Raw genomic sequence first — 24,701 nt, forward strand, 5'->3', positions numbered from 1 at the left:
AGCAAAGCTACCTTCAAATGATGTATGATATCGATTCTTTTGTTCCGGCTATCCTTAAAGTGAATCTGAACTCGCACAGGAAACTCTCCCCAGCCTCGTCTGGTCAAGTGGAAAGGGGGCTCTCTAGGAATAAGGCAATTGCAGAAGCTTTCATTACTTTTAGAAACAATTCTGTGCAAAGGAAATACTTTTTGAAATAAATCCTCATCTTCACAAAACAGAATGGCCTGTTACAGACAGCCAAAATAAAGCTGCTTCAAGTCACAGTGGAGGTATGGTGTTTCAGTGATGCATGCGTCCTAAGAGTCCAGAAGTCGCACCAAAGAAACGCTCCAGCCTTAAGGACTGGAGCATGGCTTTGGTGTGGCTTCTGGACCCTTAGGACTCATGCATCATTGAAACACCATGCCTCCACTGTGACTCGAAGCAGCTTTATTTTGGCTGTCTGTAACAGGCCAATATAAGTTTTAAAAAACTATCTTCTTACTATCATGTTGGACCTGCTTGCGGGTGGAGAAGAAAAAGCAGAAAGACTTTTGTCAGGAAGGGGAGCAGTGAAGAGTCACTGTGGTAACTGGAGTACTCATAAAATGCTGAAGTACTAGCAAAGAATGCAACATTACTAGAGAATCTGAGGGACCCTCTAGTATTAAACATATTAAAACTCTTTAATCATTTTGTATGATTACACGACTCTACAAGGATTTAGCAAACACATAAGGAGATCATCTTGACACAGGGTGTTCCCAAACCCCTGAAGTATATAGCACACATGTATCACTATGCAAGAAAAATAGTCACCGAACACTACAACTTTGTATAGAGAGGACGTGTTGGTAAGGAGATGCTTAACTACTCTCTCTACTACCTATTCTTCTCAGTGTTTTTTGTCCTGCTTGGTAAACATTAACAGGTGTAGGTTAGGGTGGAGTGATTTTGATTGGAAAAATAGCTGCTAGAAGGACAGGTTGCTTACCTGTAACAGTATTTCTTCGAGTGGTCATCTGCGAATACATACAAATGGGTTTCACTGCGCCTGCGCAGTGCTGCTCGGAACCTACTGGAATCACTGGGCAGAGTTAACTCTGCAACATATTAAAACTTTTTGGCGGTAACTCCGCCCACCCGTTATAAGGCCCCTGCCTTCCCGCTCTTTCCCCAGTTCCGCAATTTTTCCGCCAAGCAGGCGATGGAAAGAGCCAATGTGAGCAGGACACTGAGGGGACGGACGGGTGGGATTTGTATGTATTCGCAGATGACCACTCGAAGAAATACTGTTACAGGTAAGCAACCTGTCCTTCTTCTTCGTGGTCTCTGCGAATCATACAAATGGGTTTAGACTGACAAGCTAAGGTATGCGGCGGAGGGAGTGTCCTGAGACCAAAGCTATGGTGAACCAAGGGTATATTTATTACAATAAAAACACCTTGAACCATAAAAGAGTCAGTCTTTTGTTCATGCACAGATCAAATAGCAATAACGTTGCTAAACCTGAGGAGGGAACAGAGGTCATGCAAGACCGATCCCCTAGAACTTGTGCAAACCAACATTCAACAAATGTAAACAGAGTCAACTGTAGAAGTGTAGTAAACACAAAACATCAGTAGTGCAATCAATGCAACCCTGAAACCAACACAGCCCTCCCGAAAGCTGCGTCTCGAATGGCTCTGGTTTCCAACCTGTAATGTTTAATAAAGGTTAAAGGTTGGGACCAGACAGCAGCCTTGCAGACATCCTCCAAGGGAAACCCCGACAGGAATGCAGAGGATGCTGCCATAGACCTTGTGGAGTGGGACCGAACCCTGCCAGGAAGAGGCTTGCCTAACAGTTCATAGCAGAGGTGGATGGTACCAGCCACCCATTTGGACAACCTCTGCGCAGACACAGGCAACCCTTTCTTCGGTTCCGAGTAGCATTGGAAAAGTCTCTCGGACCGACTGGAGGCAGCAGTTCTGTCCAGATAAAATGCCAGTGCTCTCCTGACATCAAGAGAGTGTAGGCGTCGCTCCTCATCCGACGTCGGGTTGGATGCGAGAGTGGGCAACACAATGTCCTGGCACATGTGGAAAGCAGACACAACCTTCGGCAAGAAGGTAATGTCCGTACGGAGGACCACTTTGTCCTTGTGGAACCTCAAGAATGGCTGGTCCCTCCGTAAAGCACAGAGTTCGCCCGCACGGCGGGCAGAGGTGATGGCCACAAGAAAGGCGGTTTTCCAAGTCAATAGTCTCAAGTCCGCTGTGGCCATCGGTTCAAAGGGCTTGGATTGGAGGGCGGACAGTACCGACTCCAAGCTCCAAGCCGGTGTTGGTACCGACACAGGAGGATAAAGGTTGGCACAACCCTTCAGGAACCCCTTCACCAAGGGGTCTTTGAAGAAAGAAACCCTCCCCCCAAACTGGTATTTGGCACAGATTGCAGACAGGTAGCATTTGATGGACGTGAGGGACAGCCCTCCATCCAAAAGTGCCATCAAATACTCCAGCACCACTGGAGTGGACATCTGTGCAAGAGACAAGCCCTTTTGGTCAAGGAAGAGGCAAAATCTCCTCCATTTCAGGGCATAGGACCGCTGGGTGGAAGGTTTCCTGGCAGCCAGGATCACCGTCCTCACTGCCTCCGGCAGGGCAGTCAGGGCTGAATTCTCCAGGCTACCAGCGGCAGGCTCTCGATGTCCGGGTGGAGAATCCGTCCGTCCTGGATCGACAGCAGGTCCGGGCGAGGATCGAGACGGAGGAAGCATCTCCTGGAGAGGTGGAGAAGGGATGCGAACCACGGCTGTCTCGGCCACCACGGGGTGATCAGGATCGCATGCGAGCGGTCCGTTGTCATCTTGGACACCACTCTGATGATGAGAGGAAACGGAGGGAAGGCGTAGAGAAGCTTCCCCGTCCAGAGGAAAGCGAATGCGTCTCCGAGGGATCCATCCGATCGCTTCCTGGAGCAGAACTGGGGACAGTGGCTGTTCCACCTGGTCGCGAAGAGGTCGATCCGGGGGGGTTCCCCACCGATCGAAGAGGTCGCTGACCGTCTCGGGATGGAGCCTCCACTCGTGGCACACCGAAGGAGATCTGCTGAGGCGATCTGCCAGCTCGTTGTCCTCCCCGGGAAGGTGAATCGCCTGGAGGAGGACGCGCCTCTGGATGCACCAGTCCCAGATGCGGAGCGTGAGGTCGAGCAGGGTCCTGGATCTGATACCACCTTGCTTGTTGATGTAATACATCACGGTGGTGTTGTCCGTCCTCAGGAGGACCACCCTTCCTGTGACAGCGAACTCGAATACCCTCAATGCCTTTTCCACTGCAAGCATCTCCAAGGCGTTGATGTGGAGGAGCTTGTCTCGTGTGGACCACCTGTCTTTGACGACGAGGTCGAGCAGGTGGGCGCCCCATCCCTCCAGGGATGCATCGGTTGTCAGAGTCAGTTGAGCCTGGGGCTGATGGAAAGGCATCCCGGTGCAGACGTTGGAACTGTCTAGCCACCATCTTAGGGAAGCGGCCACCGGTCTCGGTACCGTGAGCCACTTCGAAGGAGGGTCCTCCAACGGGGAGAAGATGGAGAGGAACCAGGATTGGAGAGGTCAAAGACGAAGTCTTGCCCAGGGGGTGACGAATGTCGTCGATGCCATGTGGCCCAGGGCGACTTGAACATCTCTGGCTCTCACCCTTCTGTGGGAGATGCACGGCCTGAAGGACGTTGTCAGGGCCTGGAACCGGTCCGGAGGGAGGAAGGCCGAGCAACTTTCGGAGTCGAGGATGGCCCCGATGAACTTGACCTGCCTGGTCGGTGTAAAGTGGGACTTTTCCCTGTTGACGACCAGCCCGAGGGAGTCCAAGAGGCGCAAGGCGAATGAGACTGCCTCCTGCAGCTCGCCTTGGGATTCGGCTGCAAACAGCCAGTCGCCCAGGTAGGGAAAGACCATGAAGCCCTTCTGATGAAGGTATGCCACCACCAGTGCCATGCACTTTGTGAAGACTCGTGGAGCCGTGGCCAAGCCGAAAGGAAGCACGTTGTAGTGATACGAGGTGGAGCCGACAGCGAAGGCGAGGAATCTCCGGTGGGACTCTCGGATCCCGATGTGGAAGTAGGCGTCCTTCAGGTCGACGGTCGCGAACCACAGGCCCTGGTGAAGCAGAGGCAGAATGGAAGCCAAGGTTACCATTTGAAAGCGACGGTAGTCAAGGAACAAGTTCAATTGTCTCAAGTCCAGGATGGGCCTGATGCCCCCATCCGCTTTCGGTACCGTAAAGTACCTGGAGAAAAAGGCCCGAGGACATTGGTCGGGCGGCAAAGGGGAGATTGCCCCTTTACCAAGCAAGGCGCGCACTTCGTCGAGAAGGGTGTCCGAGGGGGGAGTGGACATGAAGGCTCCAGTTGGAGGGAGCTCTTGGAACTCGAGGGCATAACCCCTACGGACGATGTTGAGAACCCACGAGTCCGATGTTATAGAGGCCCAGGTGTTAACATAGGGCCTCAAAATGTCCAGGAAGAAGAGGGGTGAAGGGGAGACGAAGCGCGCTGCGTTCCTTCAGGCTCTCTTCTTCCCCTGGTCGGTGTCCTGCCGGCGGGACTTGCGGTACCGAGGCGGGAAGTTGCGACGGCCAGAGGAGGAGGAAGACTGCGAGGGGAAGCGGTGTCTCTGGGAGCCCTGCTGTTGGGACTGCCGATCCCGAGGGAAGGTCCCTTGTGACTGACCTTGCGGCTGCCACGGGCGCTGACGCTTCCGGAACGGAGAGGCCGGTGCCGAAGACATGCCGTGCTTCTTCGCCGCCGCCTTCATCCTGAACTTGCGGTTCAGGCGGTTGTCGGTCTCGGCGTGGAAGAGCCCGGTCCCGTCGAGCGGCATGTCCTCGATGGCCGCCCTGACCGTGGGGTTGAGGTCGGAGGCCCTCAACCAGGCGTGGCGTCGAAGTGCCATGGATGCTGACATGGCCCTCCCCGAACAGTCCGCCATATTTCTGGAAGTGGTGATGAGCCAACTCCCAATGGAATGGGCCTCATCCCTGATCTCCACCAGCTGCCTCTGGATGTCATCTGGGACGTCTGGGACGAGGGGGGAGATCCGTTCCATGAGGGTCTGGATGTAGGCCCCCATGCAGGCGGTATAATTGGCAGCCTTGACCCCAAGGGCCGATGCCGAGTAGGCCTTCTTGGCCAGTCCGTCCACCTTCTTCGCCTCCCGGTCGACAGGGGAGGTCGCCTGCTTCGGGACGAAGCTGTGTTGGGCTCCCTCCACGATGGCAGAGTTCGGCCTGGGGTGGTCGGCCAACCAAGGGCAGCTCGCCGGGGCGACCCTGTAGAGCGACTCTACCTTATGGGAGGGCGCCGACAAGGTGGCCGGAGAGTCCCAGGATCTCTTCACGATGGTCTGGAGCGAGGGAAGGAGAGGCAGGCAAGGCGGAGTAGGCACTCGTCCGTGCACCCGACGCTCAACCGGGTCCTCCGCGTCGTCTTCGGGAGAGGCGAGCTCGATGTCAAGAGCTCTCGCCATCTTCACGACGTGCTCGGTGAAGGACCGGACGTCGTCCGATGGGGAAGACGGTTCTGGGTTGTGCATCCTCTGGGGAGAGGCCGGGTCCGAGAGGACATCCTCCTCCGAGGGTGCCTCAGAAGGAAGCAGCGGCTCATCGTCGGAGTCCAGGTCAGAGGAGAGGGGGTCCGTCACTCTAACCTGGGATCTCGGGCGGGTTGGAACGAGGTCCGCTGAAGACCGGGAGCGCCTGCGGGGTGGAGACGGCGACCTCTCGTAGACCGACACGATCGGGACCGATCTGGACGGGGTGGCCCGGTCTACGGGATGGGGGTTCAGCCTGGTGAACTCCTTCATCGCTCTGTCCTCCGAGACCGACACATAGTACCGGCGCGACTGCGTGTCGAAGAAGAGATCCGGAATGTCATGCCCGGGGGGCTGGTCTTCCTCGTTGTCGGTTGCCGGATGGGAGGGCGACCGGTGCTCTGGGGAGCGAGGAAGAACGGTGTCGTCCGTCCCGTGGACAAAGTCCATGGTGGGCAGAGGCAGTGGGGTGTCCGGTACCGGGGTCCGCCGGCCTACCGGCGTCGGCTCCAGGTCGCGGGGAGCTGCCGAAGCAGAAGCGCGGGCCTGTTTGGACGGGGAGCTCTTCTTCTCCTTTGCCTTCGGTGGATCGGTGGCGGGTCGATCCTTGGAGGATTTGGACTTTTTCGGGGCAGGATCACGACCGGGTTTGTCGTGGTGCCTCTTCTTCCCAGGCCTGGGAAGCTCCTCCGTTGGGAAGAACGGATTGTCCGGAAGGTCGAGGAGGACAGCAGCCGCTGCTGACGAGGAGGGTCTCGGAGACTTTGCCCCTTCCAAAGGCACAGCCAGCTCCTTGGACTTCGGAGCATGGCGAGATGCCTTGGATGCCTTGGACGACGAAGGCGACACGAGATGGACCTCTGGCTCGGTAGCCTTCTTCGAACGCGAGCCCTCCGATCCCTTCTTCGGTTTGGAGGCCGGCTCGGTACCCTCAGTCCCCGAAGACTTATGGGGGCGCTTGGAGGGTTTGTCGGTGGCGCTGGGCGGTTTGGAGCCACGGGCCACATCGGAGGTGGTGGAAGGGGTTGTCCCGGCCGGGACACACACTACGCTGGAAACGGCGGCCCTCCCCGATGTCACGCTGGACACACTGGCCCGAGACGAGGTGGGGGGCACAGGAAGCGGGACAGAAGACGACCGTGAACCCCCCTCTTGTACCTTGCCGAGGGCAATCGCCGAAGTGAGCCGGGACTCACGGTTCTTCCGGGCCTGGGAGGAGAGGGATCTGCAGAGCAGACAGGCCTTGGTGTCATGGTTCTTGCCAAGGCACAGCAGGCAGGAGGAGTGCGGGTCCTGGACGGGCACCTTGCCCCCGCAAATGTCACACTTCTTGAAAGGCGCAGGCATTTCCAAAGTCGTCAAAGCCAGTGGGAGAATCCGTAAACGAGGTCAACAGTCCGAAAGTCCGAAGTTATCAGGGGCGGGAGACAAAGAATGGTCAAGATACAGTCCGAGGTCAAAAAGCGAAAGTGATTCCAAGCAAGCAAAGCAAGCGAAAGTTCCCTGAAGCAGCTAGCGCGGTGGAAAAAAGGAACTGGGGAAAGAGCGGGAAGGCAGGGGCCTTATAACGGGTGGGCGGAGTTACCGCCAAAAAGTTTCAATATGTTGCAGAGTTAACTCTGCCCAGTGATTCCAGTAGGTTCCGAGCAGCACTGCGCAGGCGCAGTGAAACCCATTTGTATGATTCGCAGAGACCACGAAGAAGAAAATGAGGTTATTCAGCGTCTCCTGGAGTTTGTCTTCTAAATAACACAATGATACAAGCAATGGGCAAGAGACAGTTATATGCCCCCGCTCCCCATAAAAATGTATGGGGATTTAAGATGAAATCCTTCAGGAATGCAGCCCATTATCAGTTTATCTGAACATTCCTAACCCCTCCCTTCACCCAGCTTCTGCTCTTCCAGATGTATTAAGATTTAGATTCTGAAGAGGAAATATTGGGATTTTTGGCATCCATTCAACATCAGGGTTGGTGAGGCTTACTTGAAGAAAACACCTGGGCACTGGAGATATAAATAAAGGCATTTCAGGCGTTTATTCATCCCCTCCTTTGGTGCACACTCTCTTTGCTACAATTAATTTAAATTAATTAATCACATTCTCTCTCTCGCCACCTATGCAACAAGGACTATGACAAGACAGTCAGCTGGCTCAACAGCCATTTCCCACATGGTGCCTTAAAAGTCTGTTGTAATATGTGGAGGACTTCAAATAGAACTGGGATGAAGATCTGCATCAAATGACTTAGCAGCTGGGCTATTTACTTTTGCCCCTTAATGCATAGGGAATAGTTATCAGCAGCACCCCTGGATGTCCTAACTGTGCAGCTGGAAAAGAACAAACTGAGCAAATGGAAAGGAATACATCTTTCTTGTCAGATCAAAAGAAGTTCTTCTTCCATGGCTTATTTATCAGCCCAAACACCAGAGTCCAGCTGCTAGATGTAACAAGGTATTCCTTTTGAAGATTATCAAGGCAATGTGGGTGTCAATGTACGCAGTGGAGAGGCATGCGTCATCTGGTACAGCAATACCATCAGACAACGGTCAAAGCTACATCACAGTATTCAACTGGTGGAGATTGACAAGAGTTTTTACCTGTCAGAAATCAGGAAGAATTTGTTAAGCTATCCACACTTTCCACAGATCTGGCAGTGAAGTCAAGCAAGCCATAGACTTCCTTATACTCAAGAGATGTGGGTCCAGGGTCTTTTGAATTTTTTTTTTTAAAAAAAGAACACCTGTAACCTTTCAATGGACTACAACTCCCATGAGCCCTAGGCAACATAACTGAGGGATTATGGTTGATGTTATCCAGCAGCATCTGGAAAGCCACAGGTGCCCATCCTATTTCAAAAGAGATGGCTTGAGAGGCCTCAGAGTTCTGGAGGGGGGGGAATTCACATATCCATACTGAAGTTAATTTCCAACTTCTACTTGCCAACTTCTACATCTTTTAACATCAGCTTCCTCTGTGGGCAAGCTAATTAGTGCTTGCAGACTAAAATTACAGCTTCCTTAATGTTTATGTCATCACAACCCTGGCTTGTGGAAAGTGAAAGTATTGTAGCTTTTCTTTTCAAGATGGCAACTGCAATACTGTTTCCCTGCTCTACCTAGGCTGTCTGCTCCAGACATAACTAGTTATCCATTCTGTCATGCTGCTCGTATACAGAACAAATAAGTACAGGTTGAATCTCCCTTATCCAAAATGCTTGGGAGCAGAAGTGTTTTGGATTCCGGATTTTTTCAATTTTTTCAGACTCTGGAATATTTGCATATGTATAGTAAGATATCTTGGAGATGAGACCCAAGTCTAAACATGAAACTTATTTATGTTTTGTATACACCTTATACATATAGCCTGAAGGTAATTTTATACACAATATTTTTAAATACTGTAATTTTGTGCATGAAATAAAGTTTGTGTACACTAAACCATCAGAAAGCAAACCACTGGACAATTTTGGATTCTGGAGTACAGTTGGCCCTTCCCTTTTGCAGCTTTGATTATTTGTGGATTTAATTACTATGTTCTCTCTAGGAATCTCTATGTTCTCCAGCACGACTCTGCCAGAAGTTGACCACAGAACCACACTAGAGGCTCTAAGTCAAGAAAACACTGCTCTAGGCATTTGTAGGCCCTCCAGTGCAATTCTATGGTCAAATTCTGTCAAATGTTGTCTACTGAGTAACATTGGAGGACCTACAGATTCCCTGAGAGGTGTTCTCTTAGGTTAAAAAAAATGAGTATTTTTTAATTTGTAGTTTTTCACTATCACAGAGGTCCTACACCCCTAATCCCAGCTAATATGGAGGGCCCAATGTATGGAGGGAGACCCAACCTGTAACAGTAGATGAATCTCCAATACACTGATGGAGGAGAAAAATACAGCAGTAGCTGGTAGCTTCTGCATCAGAGGGGAGGTGAATCTGCTTTGGGCTTTATAGTAATCATTAAAATTACCCAAGCTCTTGAACCTATTTTGGGGGCAGGGTACATCACCTTCCTTTAAAGTTTAGAGTAAAACACACAGTGGTTTCACCACCCCACTGACTTGGAAGTCACTACTGAAAAATATCACAGAGAGATAGATAAGAAGGGAGACACAGAACAGTCGCTGAACTTTTGAAAACACATCACTTAGTGGAGGGTGGGGGACAATCTGGAAGTTTCATCAAGAGCTGTATTACCTGACTTCAACAAGATCATTTGGTTTGTAGCTGGGATGAAGGAAGAACCAGACTTTCTTAACAAAATGATCGATGCTGGGTTCTCTCCGGGACCCTCGTACATACACCATCCATTTATGAGTGGACTGGTCATTCTCTTCTCTCTTATCAGGAGGAATATATCTGGAGAAGGAAGGAAAAACACATCACTAATATAAATTCTGCCCCACCATATATATGTGTATGTGTGTATATGTGAAAAAATCCTGGGAAGTTTGACTGGTGGGCCACTTTATGTGGTGGTCTTCCATATCTGTCAATAAGCAGGTTTGAAAGTCCATTCATCTTCCCAACATGTTGCTAGCAGGGATAAACAATTATGTCAGTCATGGAATAGGTGCCTATATGAGACTGCTTGGACTCTAAGACCTTCAGGAGAGTCCCTCCTCTGTCCCTCTATCTTCTCAGATTTGTTTGGTGGGAATGTGGAAAACAGCCTTATTGATGGCTGCTCTCAGGCTTTGGAACTTCTTCCCAAAGGAGGCTAGGATGACTTTCACATTGTCATTTTGCTGCTTAGTGAAATTTTTCTGTTCTGAAAACCTTTCCAGGAACTGACTGTGAGGTCCTTTAATAACATACTGGTTGTGGTGTGTTTTGCTGGTTTTTATCAGCTGTCTTTTAATAACCCTGTGTCAATGGGCTTTAACTCTGGGTAACATTTAACTATATTTTAATAATATTTTTTATATATTTTAACTTCTTTTTATAGCTGTTTTTAATTGTATTTGTTTTAACTTTTTAAAGCCACCTTGGGACCCAGTAATGGGAAAAGGGCAGGATATAAATTAATCAACAACAATAACAACAATTTTATTTTCTCCCACTGAAACCAACTGTGAGAAAAATGATGGGGCAACTCTGTACAAAAATGGCATGGGGAAAAAGAAAAAAGCTTCCTCCCTTCCCTGCTTCTGTCTCTTGGATGGCACTAGCCCACCAGGATTTAAGAGGTAGAGGGTAATCCACCATGTTATTTTCCCCACCTCCACAGGACTGCCCATCAGAAAATCAGAGGGAGAATATTTTGTATTCAGTGACTCCCTTTTAAAATTAATCCTTTCCTTTAGATATTATATTGTAAGACCATCTAAATTTGATTCCATGGTATTACATATCTTCAGTATTTTGTTTTATCACACAGATTGCATGCACTGCAAGGTCTCCAGAGACAGAAGCTTCAATACCAGGCCTGAGTCAATCCAGGGGTGAGCAATAGTGCAGGTGCCAAGGGTGAATTTTCCATCATTACTTCCCGTGGGCCACACACACCAGTGTGCCAAAATACTTTCTTTTATCTCAGTTTCTCCCCTTTCAACCACAGATGATGGCAATGGCAATCCCCCTTCCAATCAAACGTGCCAAGAAAACCCCAAGATAGAGTCAAGTTAGGGTTGCCATAGGTCAGAAATGACTTGAAGACACACAACATCATCATGCACTTTGGACAACAACAGGAGTGATTGTCTGAAAATGTTTGCCTGAAAACTGGACTGAATCATTTTTTTAAAAAAACGGCACTCTCCCCATTCCGAAATAAATACTGGCACCAAGACAGGTGTCATTTAAGCATCAAGTCAAGGCATGGCTTTTTATTCAAGACTTTGAGCCCTAATTGATTTTATCCAATTTCCAAATTCATTATAGTTTCCATTATTTCTGATTGTTTTAAAGGGTGTTAAATTGTTTTGAATGTTATACTATCATGAGTTCCTTTAATATAGGGTGGGCTAGAAATATTTTAAATAAATAAATAAATAAATAAATAGTCCAGATACTGACTTGGAGACATTGCCAACCACAATGGTTTTCTTCACAAACAGTCGTGAATGGTCCTCACGTGAGAGATTAGCCTTCCTTTGACCCACTTTGTGATCTCTTGCAACACCAGAGGTGCTCTGAGAATGAAAGGTGTAAGAATCTATTTCAGTACACATTTACTCTAACCATTTCCCCTTATGCTAGAAAAAACCCAGATACAATACACTTTTTTAATTCAATGAATGCAGAACAATCACAAGATAGATAGAAGTGGCTAATGCAATAATTTAAAAAAAAATGTCAGTTTGGGACATATTTTTAAAAAGTAGTATATACTTTAGGGTGGAATAATTTATAAAATTAAGGACTACACTCTCAATGGCTGATGACAGGAGAAACTAGACAATTTACCAGTGGCATCACTTCGTGGGTGTGGCCTGCATTGGGTGACACTTCAGACTAGGGGTGACACCCAGCTGGGTCCCCCTCCAGCTGTTGAGTAGGAAGGGGTGAGCATAACACTCCTGGCTTCACTATGGCAGTGGCTCCCTCCTCAGGAGGCCACTGCCGTGGTGAAGAAGGACAAGTGCACCATTTGGTGGCCACCAACACACACACACACACACACACACACACACACACAGCAGCTCATCACACCAGGTGACACCAGGCATGGGGACACCACTGCAATTGACAGGGTTTAGCTAAACTAGCCTATGTTGCCACTGAGTAGATGTTTTGTTCTAAAAATTAAGCAGAGAAATGCAAATGTAAACTATGGAAGTTTACTAAGAAATTATAATATGCTAGCAATCTGCATGTCAAAAAGCATCCAACTAGCAAGAGTACAAAAGAAAAGAATAAGACAGTCAGCCTACATTATTTATTTTTTACAGTTCAACAGTATTCAAGCCAGTGCTGGAGCAGCAATACGTGGAGACTAACCAGGCAGGGGTTCAATCACTTAAATGTGTGGCTATAGTGGCTTGACCAAAGTGCAGCCCTCCAGGTGTTGTTGGACTGCAGCTCCCAAAATCCCCCACTATTCACTTTGCCAAATAATCTCATTCAAAGTTCAACTAACCTTGCATTATTAAGGACATAGACATACGAAGCTGCTGAAGAATCAGAAGGCCAAATTCAGTCTGTGCTCTGTTTTTCTACCTTATTTAGTGAAAAAACATGCTAAAAAGGGGGACTACATAAGTTTTCATTTCACTAAGGAAAAGCAACCATTTTTTTAACCACACTCAAGAGCGTGGTATGACGGTGGACTGTTTCCCAGCCTTCTCTCTGTTCTGAATGTGCCAAGAACTGCAGAAAATGTGCTAACCTGGAGTGACATTATGTAATGAATGATGAAACCAAAGCACAGCAACTATGAAATTATCACTGTATATAATGCTACATCAGGAGCAAATACATAGCAAAGAGGAATGCATGCTTACTTGACCTTGTTCTTACAGCAGAGCTAACAAAGCTTTTATGCCCCTTTAGGGTAACAACCTCGGTGAGATCCCAAAAGCCTAGCAGCAGCAAATAATGGCTCATAGCCATGACTGCTCTGAAATACAAAGAATGTATTCCCCCCCACCTGAGTTTAACACCTTGCTCCCATTTTACCTGACTAGAATTCTTACTCAGTCTCTGACTGAGTTTGTGTGGCAATCTATCTTCTGCATCCAGATTACCATTGTCCTTTCCCATCAAATAGTCCGTGTGCTGAGATGATTCACTCTCTGAATGGTTAACTGACAAAGTTTCTGACCCTTGGTTAGCAGGAGATGATGATCGGGAAGGAGACTCCAAAAATTTCTTGATAGCAGGATGGTTAAACACCATTGGATCACATGTCTTGATCCCCTACAGTAACACATCAGGTAGACAATTTAAATTTTGCTCCAGAACAGACTATAATAAAATATCACAATAGAACAAGGGGTGTCTCCTATAGCTAATCATTCAGGAGTGGGCAGACATCAAATTTGCAGCACTGACTTTTTTGTACATTTGTTTCTTATACTAAAACCCCAAGATCTATCAGAGCTTGATGAAAAAGACACACACACACTCCTGGTGGCTTCTTGTTTTCTTCATATCAAAACAGGAGGAAATTATTTTTATTGCTATTGTTTGCTGAAAGCTTTAGTGAACTATAGTAAATTATCAGTATATCCATTTGCCAATAAATTCAGATCTGACCACTCCTGATGTGACTGCCAGTAACCTTTCAGATTCTAAGGCTTAGAGATACAAAGTTTCAGAACAAAATCTGTAAAATTCAGGAAAAAATTTCTTTTTTTTTCCATAAAAAGAAAAAGAAAATTGAAAAAGAAAATGAAGAAATAAGCCATGGAACATTTTGTGTGTTTGACAATGATTAGTAAAATGTTTAAGACTAAGCCCTGAACAGATGAGCCAGGACAGCATGGGCAGAACCGTGCTATCTGGCCCAAGTGCTCACCAGGGCTAGTCCCTGGGTTAATGCTGGAATAAGCGGGCGTTTACATGCCTTAGCTGGGGACCCACTACCAGTGTGGGCTTCTTACATTTCTGTACCATCACTTCTACTGAGAAGCTTCCCATTGCCACATCTGATAGACAAATGGAGTGCCTGACTGTATCCCTGTGGCCAGGCACCCCGTTTCCACATCAGATGTGACAATGGGGAGCTTCTCAGTAGGACTGACATAGCAGAAAAGCATGTGGGGGCCATTTGAACAGCCAGCGTGACACCGAATTTCCAGGAGACTCCCTGGCAAACCAGAGGTCAAAGTGGCCTAGAGTAAGGACTGTTTACCCCAGGATTGAGCCAGATTAACTGGATCAACATCTGATCTGAGAGGATTGAGCCCAATCCTGGCCTCATAGTTTTGGCCTGTGGCATCCAAACAGGATGACATGAGGCTGGGGGAGGGGGAACATGGTGATTCTGGCCCATACAGACAACCCCAGGTTTTGGGGGACAGCCATAATACAGTACTATGCAACAGGAAGACTCTTATGTAAGACAACATACAGTATCTGATCAATGCTATTTCTGGCCTTCTTTTCCTTTTCCTTCGTTCTTTTTATGATAACCATGCATGACACTATGGAGAGAAGACAAAACAATTGTCTCCTTTTTAGTAATGCAGTTGGATTCTTTTGTTTTTATTGTTTTTGCCTGCTTTTACGAAACTGGCAAAATCATATAGGTTCCTTGCAGTTCAGGACCTTGTAGCTTCATTTGTATCTAAAATCTAAAAATGTTAAAAACTAAATTTAATTTGTAATTATTAGCTGGATAAGCTGTACATTTCAGATACAAAACATAATTTTAAGCCAAATAAAATTATATAAGTGCATTACATACTTGCAATCACATTGGGAATACAAATAAATTTTAGCTTTTGTAAAATAGACAGATTGATATATTGTAGGGCAGGGGTAGGCAACCTGCGGCCTGCAGGCCGGATGCGGCCCGGCGAGGCCTTGGGACCGGACCCAGCCTGGTCCTGCCACCGATTGCTGCCGGGGCCTTTGGGGGGCAATTGTCTATAGAAGCCTCAGAAACATGCATTTATATTAACATTTTTAAAAAAATCAGCAAATTTTTTCACATGTCCTCCATTTTTTTAAAAAAAGTGTCTTCCATTTGAAAATTTTGTCCTACATTTGTCCTGGTTTATTTATATATTTAATTTTTTTTAAAAAAAACTATTTAATTATTCGGCCCCCCCAGTTGTCTGAGGGACAGCAACCCGGCCCCCGGCTCAAAAAGATTGCCTACCCCTGTTGTAGGGGATTAAATATATTATTAAATATAGGGACACAGATACATAGATACGCTACATCCTTATATTATTACGTATAAGGATGTAGCGTAATAGTGGTATATATCCATCAGCTAGTGAGGGAAGGAAATCAGTAGTATATTTTTTTGTTTAATAGTTTTGTTGTACAGTGGTACCTCGGGATACGAAATACCCACGTTACGAAATTTCCGGGATACGAAAAAATCCCATAGGAAATAATTGTTCCGGGTTACGAATGTTTTTTCGGGTTACGAAAAAAATTTTGGTGCTTTTTTCGGCTTTTTCGCACGAAATCGCGGCTTTTCCCCATTAGCGCCTATGGCATTTCGGCTTACGAAGGCTTTTTGGGTTACGAAAGCGGCCGCGGAACGAATTAATTTCGTAACCCGAGGGAGCACTGTATTTCTTATTTGTTATTATTGTTTGTATTTTAGATATATCTACAAAATATGTTTGTGATTGTGTTTATGTTTAATAAAAATATTGTAGTTTTTTATACATATAACGCATTTCATGTTCCTGGAGGAACAAAATGACTTTCAATCTGTACTGGTACTATTACAGTTGAGCCTCGCCTTACGCGGGGGATCCGTTCTGGACTCCCCACGCGTAAGGCGAATTTCGCCTATGCTTGAGCCCCATTCAAATTAATGGGGCTTGTGTGCCGCCCGTGCACTGCATGTGCTGCCCGCGGCTTGAGCGTGTACGCTCAAGTCCGCGTATAGCACGCCCGCGTATAATGTGGGCGCACTGTATAACATTTTATCAAAAGAAAACCCAAACTGTTTTAAAGCATAATTGACCAACACTTTTAGATAGTCTAGTACAGGGGTGATTAACAGGTGGTGATAATCATGTTTCCCAAGTATGGCACCCCTTCTCCACAATGGCTGCATTTCAAAAACTGTATACTAAATGCACAGGGAAGCCATTGAAATCCACCAACACTTGGACAACTTCAATAGGAAAGAAGAAACCCTTAAAGTAAATAAAATTTGGCTACCGGTCCTGAAGAACACCAAAACCAGGATTCAGCAAGTGCAAATGAGACACTAAGGCGGGTTACAAATGGCCCTCAAGGGGCCGTTTCACCCCCGCCGCCATTCGCGGCGTAGGGAAGCCCCAGCGGCCAGACCACGAGGCTTCCCCGTGCAGTGAAAAAGGAGCGCCGAAATGGCGCTCCTTTTCGGAACGTGGAAGTGGTGCCGTGAGGGGCGGGGCATGCCCTCGCGGCGTCACTTCCGCCGCGACACGTCTGGGCGCACAGTGTCCAAGACATCAAAATGGCAGCGCCCATGTGGATGGGCGCCGCTATAAAGTCTGCGCTCCGCACGTACTGGGAGGAAGGGCCGTCAGGAAGGTAAGAACCTTCCTAACCCTAATACGGCCCTTCCTAACCCTAGTACGTGCGGAGCGCGTACTTTATGGCGGTTTATAACCCGCCTAATCCTCTTTTGCATATCCTCCTACCCTGAGGCCCAGTCATCATCAACAGAACAATATACAGATTAACATGGGAATCACTCCTCCTTACCCAGGATCACACTGTGTGTGTGTGTGTGTGTGTGTGTGTGTGTGTGTGTGTGTAGATACACACACACACACACAGACACACTCTCTCTCTCGTCCAAGTCAGCATTCTCTGAAGATGCCAGCCACAGATGCTGGTGAAACGTCAGGAATAAACTCTTCTAGAACACTGCCACATAGCCCGAAAAACCCACAAAAAACTATGTATACCAAATGTTCTAAAATCAGACAAGACAACTTTTTTTCACTCACTGTCACCTTTTGAGGAGGGCCAAAAACTATAAAAATAATGTTTACCTCTCCAACTTTAAGAAGACCAGCAGAGGCATAGTAGTTTGCAACAATGCAGGCACGCAGTTTATCCATCATTCTTCTTGCCTCAACAAGGCGCTGTAAGAAAGGGAGAGAATACTTTTATGAAGCACAGTCATTGCAAAAGCCACTGCTTCCCATCACAATAAATCTCAAGGATGCGGTCTATATACCTGATCTATAACTTCAATCTCATGTTCTTTGTTCTTCATTTCTACTGAAAACTGCTCTTTAATAATCGTTTCAATCTTCTGTACTGCAGCATCTCGAGCTATGCACACACAAAAAGTGAAGAAAGAGGATGACAATTCTTATGTAGAAGAAACTTAAGGCCATGTCTAACATTACATCCCTGTCCTTGTTCCTAGTGTGTGAAAAATAAGCCAAAAATATACATCACTGTAATGTTGAAATGTGTCAGGAAGGAACAATAAAAGAACAGTTGCAAGACTAAGAGCCAGAACAGCCAGCCAGTTAAAGAGACCTTTTGGGTGTCTTGGGAGCATGGCATTTACACGCTGCACACTCAGGTAATGCCTGGAAGCCACCTGGCTGCCTAGACATGGGTGGCTTCAAGACAGTCTAGTGGTATGGCGTTTACATGCTGCACGCTGCTGAAGTGTCTTAAAGCTGCCCTGGGGTTGCGGTGGGGCTGGGAAAGCTGGCTTTTTCTCATCTCAAAAAGGAATGGATCTTTTCCACTGGGTTCAAAGCAGATTGGGGCCACGGTGTTTGTTTGCCATGGCCCTAATGCATTTTTGGCAGGGGCAGCTTCAAGCCACCCCTTCTTCTCGGTCTGTTCTGGCCCTAATTTATATATTTCCAAGACCAACAAGACGGTAGCCGACTAGTGAAATATAAACTAGAGGAACTTGCAAAATAATAAATCACTTAATCAAGGGATAGATAAATTGGCACCCTTATTCTGTACTACCTCCAATAAGAACTAATCAGAATGGCCAATGTTTGAGGATTACGGGTGGCACTGTCCAAAATATCTGGAGGGCATCTAGTTGCCTAGCTTCTTAGGAAATCTCTATCAAGAATCTATTTGGACACAAAGGCCCGGAACAGATGGGCCTTTGCGGCACCCTTGTCACATGCGAGGGTTAGCTGGTGAATGGAGCGCCAACACGCCCGGCAACCCTCGCAAATGATGAGGGCGCTGCAGCTGCGCCGCTTCCAGATGGGGCAGCACAGCTGTGATGTCACTGCACTGGCTCTGGCGCTTTGCGGCGTCACAGTGGTGCCGCAAAAAGGAGCCGCTTCTGGGACTCCTTTTTTGCTCTGCAACAGCACCACGCAAATTGGTTACTGCGGCGCTCCTGTGGAGCAAAGAGAGGCGCCGGGGAGGCGCCTCTTTCTGGCGGTCTGTACCCCACCAAAGTTTCATCAATTCATACAAGAACCATTATACTAAACATGCAGATTGACTCTAGATAATTTTGTAAATTATAAAGTAGCATCTCTATGTGTATAGGTTTTCTTTTTCTTTTAAAAAGATAAATAGCATCTGTGTGTGTAATCACAAACATGACTGTGGTGTGGAATATTTTAAAAAGATCTAATCTCCCACACTACCTCCCACTTCCAGAGTTGCTACTCCACACAACTCTCCATTGTTGTCGCTGTTATTTGCATTTATGGTGACCCCTATGGATAGGAGGCCTCTATAAATACTACACAATGGTATTTCAGCTCAAGTGCAAATGAAATGTGATTGAGTTTCCTGACCCGCCAAACTCTTCAATTTAACAGTAATTATAATATATTAAAAGTAATCTGTGTTGGTGTGTGATGCAAAAGAAGAACTCTCTGCATGTTTGGTGAATCTGCTACAAAGTCAGCCCACTGACAGACTCCTCTTCTCTGGATTCTACATCTTAATTTAGAAATAAATATCTACCTGATTGTTCAGCTGCTTTGTGATGTTTATTTGAATGCACAACTGAAATCTCCTCATAATCTGGGTCCATCTCTTCTATAGTCCTCTTGATTCCTGACATGTTTGGTCTCTTTACTGGAGGAAAGGAAGGAAAACACAACAGACATTAAATTAAAAAACATCTTCAAAGCTTCCCTGTATCTAAGGTCACTTCATAAGAGAACCCTCTGACTGGGAACAAAAGAGTGTCTCAACTATTTTACTAATGCTGAAATTCTATTATAGAGGTGGGCAAATTATAATCTTCCAGATGCAACTGGATTTCAGCTCTTATCATTCTTGACCATTGGTTGTGTTGGCTGACAGAAACTGAGGTTCAACAGCAACATCTGGAGGGCAGCAGGTTGCCCACTCTTGATTTGTTAAGTTATTAAGCTCATCCAAACCTAATTTTGAATTACAATTCCTTTGTGTTAACTGATAAACTCTTTAAAAAATGAAACAAAACAAAAGCTTTAACTCAGGGCCCATACATACACAGGCCAAAATAAAGTTGCTTCGGGTCACTTTGGAGGTATGCTGTTTAAATCACACATGTGACTTAAGAGGCCAGGAGCTGTGCCAAAGCTGTGCTCCAGTCCTTAGGGTTGGAGAGTGGCTTTGGTATGTCTTGTCCTCTTAGGACACATGCATCATTTAAACAGCATACCTCCAAAGTGACCCGAAGCAGTTTTATTTTGGCCTGTTTGTACAGGCTCAGTTTCCAAAAAACTGTGTGCTTGTGGGAGAAAAATACATTGTCATTCAACATAAGCATTAGCAAACCATGTAAAGAACTCACATAAACACATCTATCCATCTACTCCTGTAGTGTTACTGATTATGTTTATATGAGATTCTCTCACCTTCTCCAAGGTACAGCTTCAAACACTTTTTAAAAATCCAGTAAAACCTATTTTGGCTAGAGATCCTGACAGGATCAACAAAGTAAATGTAAAGCAAGTTCCAAATACCAGAGGTTGTGAAGTATCCAAAGACTTACAGGATTAATGCGAACAGGGAAAAAGAGAGGAAGGCCTTGCATTGTTTTAATTCTCCTCCTAACTTTTCACTTTCATACACAGAGGGACAGAGATAGATTATTTCACATTGATGTCAATGACTAGTGGAGAGGGAAGAATTAATCTACAGTGGTCCCTCCACATTTGCTGGGGTAGGGGTAAAGGGCCCCTGTGAATGTGGAAAAAATGCCAATAAAAAAGCACTATTCTTTTACCCAAGGGAACATCTGTCTAAGAATCCCCAGGTCCTCCAGTACAACTCTATGGTTAATATCTGCGTTGATTATAGAATCATGCTGGAGGATCTACAAATGCCCAGAGAAGTGTTTTCTCTAGGAACTTCTAGGTTCTCCAGCACAACTCTATGGTCAACTTCCAGCAGAACTGTGCTGAAGGACTTAGAGATTCCTGGAGGTAACATATTAATCAAAACCACAAACAATCAAATCCACAAAAATTAAAGCTGCAAATGTGGAGGGCCAACTGTATACCAGCGCCAGGTTCAGGACAGACCTAATACTGGTTTGGAATGTGTCTGAGCATAAGGAAGGGTGCAGACAGCATCTCATGCAATACGTACCTCCTTTCCCATTAATTTCATACTGGAGAACCAACCTTGGAGGTTTCCACTACAGCTAGAAGGGGCAACAAAAGTGGGAACATTCCTTTCACTGCTTATTTAACTGATGTAATAAAGTGTTGGTGATGTTTAGGGTAGGGATGTACATATGCACCCTTGTGAAAGTATTACAAACACCCAGTTAAGACTATCATTCTACCTCAGATGTATCGGAGATGCAGTATCTGATTTCCCTCTAATGTCACTGGACCTTGGTTGGAAAGCTTCTCAGTATCTTCAGCCTTTTACCGTGTCTATGTATGTACCTGCAAGTTGCCTGCTGACTTATGGCAACCCCATGAATTTTGTAGGGATTTCTTAGGCAAGGATACTCAAGAGATGATTTTGTCAGTTCCTTCCTCTGAAATACAGCCTACAACACCTGGTATTCATTGGCAGTCTCTCATCCAAGTACTAACCACTGTTGACCCTGCTCAGCTTTCAAGATCAGATGGGATCTGGCACCTTTAGGGTATTTAGGCCCTGTTAAATAAAAACTGCTTTAGACAGTGAAAAGTAGCATTTTATTTCAGCTCAGCTTTCTAGCATATTCGATTGTACAAGATTATCCTAATATTTGCTCCATCTTGAGGGAGAGAAAGGCAGGCTAGCACCACCAGGCCTGCCTGGAAGAAGACAAGCCCTCCCTTCAGCCACCATCTTGAGGGAGAGAGGGGCAGGCCAGCACCACCAGGCCTGCCTGGAAGAAGACAAGCCCTCCCTTCAGCCACCATCTTGAGGGAGAGAGAGGCAGGCCAGCACCACCAGGCCTGCCTGGAAGAAGACAAGCCCTCCCTTCAGCCACCATCTTGAGGGAGAGAGAGGCAGGCCAGCACCACCAGGCCTGCCTGGAAGAAGACAAGCCCTCCCTTCATCCTCCATCTTGAGGGAGAGAGATTGTATTGTATTGTATTGCATTGCATTTTTGTACTGTACACCACTATGATCATTGCGGAATAGCGGTCTATAAATAAAAATTATTATTATTATTATTATTAATGAATGGGAAGCAGCCAGGGAAATTTTCATTATAGAACCAGATTGCCTGTGGCACTCCAAAGCCCCAGTGAAATCAATGGAGTATGTGAAAGACTGGATTGCAAAACATAATTTGCAGTTAAAAGGCCTCTTAACTTGGAATGAGGTTTCAGAGACATAGCCATGTTAGTCTGGAAAAACCAGGATGCAAAGAGATCTTGTAGCATCTTGGAGACTCATTGAAAGAGAAAGGTTGGCACCAACTTCAGCCTACTTCCTCAACTGCATGTTAAGTCTCACAAGTGCCACAAGATCCCTTTGCATACTAATTTTCCAGACTAGCACAGCTATACCTATACCTTCTCTCTTCCACCAAGAGTCAACAAGATCCTTTGGCATCCTAATTTTTCGAAACTAATACAGCTCAAAGCTCAGGCTAACAACTTTTCTTCCAGTGAGTCTCCTAGAACTTACAAGATCCCTTTGCAATATCTGATTTTTCAGGCTAACACTGCTCAAAGTTCTTCTTCCAGTGTCTCCAAGGGGCTGCAGAATCCCTTGTCATCCTGATTTTTCCAAATTAACACTGCTCAAAGCTCCTGCTACCTACTTTCCTCTTACATTTAGGCCTGTTACAGACTGCCAAAATAAAGCTGCTTTCAGGTCTCTTTGGAGGTACGCTGTTTAAAGGAGGCATAGGTCCTAAGAGTCCGGAGGTCGAGCCAAAGCCACACTCCATTCCTAAGCACTGGAGTACAGCTTTGGTGCAGCTTCCAGATTCTTAGGATGCATGCATCATTTAAACAGCATACCTTCAAAGAGACCTGAAGCAGCTTTATTTTGGCAGTCTGTAACAGGCCTTAGTCTCCAAGATCCCTTGGCATCCTGATTTCCCAAACTTAACACTGCTCAAAGCTCAGGCTACCAACTTCTCTTTTCCAGTGAGTCTCCAAGGTGCTATAAAATCCGTTGGCATCCTGATTTTCTAAACTAACACTGCTCAAAGCTCAAGCTACCAACTTTTCCATTTTGTCTCTAAGGGGCTATAAGATCCTTTTGGCATCCTGATTTTTCAAAATAACACTGCTCAAAGCTCATGCTGCCAACTTCCCTCTTCCAGTGAGTCTTCAAGGCAGTGCTATAGTCGTTCCCAAACTGTGATTCTCGGGATGTTTTGAACTTCAACTCCCAGCAGCCTTTTTTTTTTAATATACCGCTATTCCAAAGATCATAGTGGTGTACAGCAAGTAAGCTAATTAGCAAGTAAGCTAATTTGCCCCCAACAGTCTGGGTACTCATTTTAGCCACCTCGGAAGGATGCAAGCCTGAGTCGAGCTTGGGCCCTTTTGCTGGTCTTGAACTCGCAGCCTTGTGGTTTCGAGTGAGTGGCTGCAGTACAGGCATTTAACCACAGGCCAAAATAAAGCTGCTCCAGGTCTCTTTGGAGGTATGCTGTTTAAATGATACACACATTTTAAGAGGCCAGACGCTGCGCCAAAGCTGCACTTCAGTCCAGTCATTTAAACAGTATACCTCCAGATAGTGACCTGAAGCAGCTTTATTTTGGGCCTGTCTGTATGGGCTCTTAGTCAATGGTCAGAGATGCTGGGACATTAAGTCCAAAACACCTGGAAGACCAGAGGGGGAGTCACTGGGCAACAAGATCCCTTGGCCTCCTGATTTCCCCAAAGTAACACTGCTCAAAGCTCAAGCTACCAATTTTTCCATTTAGTCTCCAAGGAGCTATAAGATCCCTTGGCATCCTAATTTCCCAATCTAACATTGCTCAAAGCTCTAGGTACCAATTTTTTTCTTACTTTTAGTCTCCAAGGGGCTACAAGATCCTTTGGCCTCCTGATTTTTCCAAACTAACTCTGCTCAAAGTTCAGGCTACCAACTTCTCTCTTCCATTTAGTCTCCAAAGGGCTACAAGATCCCTTTGCACCCTGATATTTTCAAACCAACACTTCTCAAATCTCAGTCTACCAACTTTTCCACTGAGTCTCCAAGGGGCTACAAGATAAACTAATTCTGCTCAAAGCCCCTACTACCAACTTTTCTCTCACATTTAGTCACGGAGGGGTTACAGGATCCCTGTTGCATCCTGATTTTGCAAACGAACACTGCTCAGAGCTCAGGCAACCAACTTTTCCACTGAGTCTCCAAGGGGCTATAATAAGACCCCTTTGGCATCCTGATCTTTCCCAACCAACTCTGCTCAAAACTCAGGCTCTAAGGGGGCTCCAAGATCCCTCTGCATCTTGCTTTTTCCAAACTAACACTTCCCAGAGCTCCTACTAGCAACTTTTCTCCTCCATTCATCCCCAAGGAGCTCCAAGCTCCCTTGCCACCCTAACAGTGGGTTATTATTGTTATTAGGAGGCTCTGGGTGCAAGGAACGCTGCTGGAGGCTCTGCAGCATCTTGAATGCAGGGGAGGAAGGGAAGAGCCTTCCTGGGGGGCTCCCTGGAGGGCTTCCACCCAAAGAAAGAAAACAAACTTGGGGGCAGCTTGCCTTGAACCCTCCTCCTCTCCTTGCAAAGCCAGACCCCCAACCCTCGATTCCACCCCCTCAAAGTCATGCTCCCTGGAGAGAGGAGAGCTCAAGGAGGCCCCGGGGCTCCCTCTGCCCGACTCACCGGCTGGGCGCACAGAGGAGCCTGGGAAGGCCGCAGGGCAGCCCCTCAGCGCCAACCAAGCCAGGCAGGGAGGGAGGGAGGCAGCAGGAAGCGGCTTTCCCTCAGAGAGGCCGCGCAGCCGCCATGAAAGGCCTCCTCCTCCTCCTCCTTCCTCCTGACTAAGGCCTAGTAGGAGGAGGAGGAGGAGGAGGAGGAAGAGGCGAGGCCGCGCAGGCGGAGACTAGGGAGGAAAGGGCGGCGCTGGGGATACGGGGAGCCGGCCTGGACTGGCCTCCATGGGCCCCACCAAAGGGGGAAGCCCCCAGGCCCCGCCAGAGTGGGGCTGAGAGA

At 46.8% G+C, this 24,701-nt stretch overlaps 1 protein-coding gene across 3 annotated transcripts in view; it reads right to left on the reverse strand.

The window, feature by feature from the left end:
• YEATS2 (YEATS domain containing 2) overlaps positions 1-24,534 on the reverse strand; it is a 68,529-nt gene extending 43,995 nt beyond the window's left edge. For all 3 annotated transcript variants that reach the window (XM_042457903.1, XM_042457902.1, XM_042457901.1), the window contains exons 1-8: positions 24,372-24,534; positions 19,096-19,209; positions 17,363-17,460; positions 17,175-17,267; positions 13,174-13,413; positions 11,572-11,687; positions 9,751-9,912; positions 12-123 (exon numbers count right to left, since the gene is read on the reverse strand). In XM_042457903.1, the coding sequence (XP_042313837.1) occupies positions 12-123; positions 9,751-9,912; positions 11,572-11,687; positions 13,174-13,413; positions 17,175-17,267; positions 17,363-17,460; positions 19,096-19,195 (921 nt within the window). In that variant the 5' untranslated portion in view covers positions 19,196-19,209; positions 24,372-24,534. The remainder of the gene's footprint in view (positions 1-11; positions 124-9,750; positions 9,913-11,571; positions 11,688-13,173; positions 13,414-17,174; positions 17,268-17,362; positions 17,461-19,095; positions 19,210-24,371) is intronic.
• Positions 24,535-24,701: the final 167 nt, after the last annotated feature.

The sequence above is a fragment of the Sceloporus undulatus genome, chromosome 3 (genome assembly GCF_019175285.1).
Source record: "Sceloporus undulatus isolate JIND9_A2432 ecotype Alabama chromosome 3, SceUnd_v1.1, whole genome shotgun sequence".
Lineage (NCBI taxonomy): Eukaryota > Metazoa > Chordata > Lepidosauria > Squamata > Phrynosomatidae > Sceloporus > Sceloporus undulatus.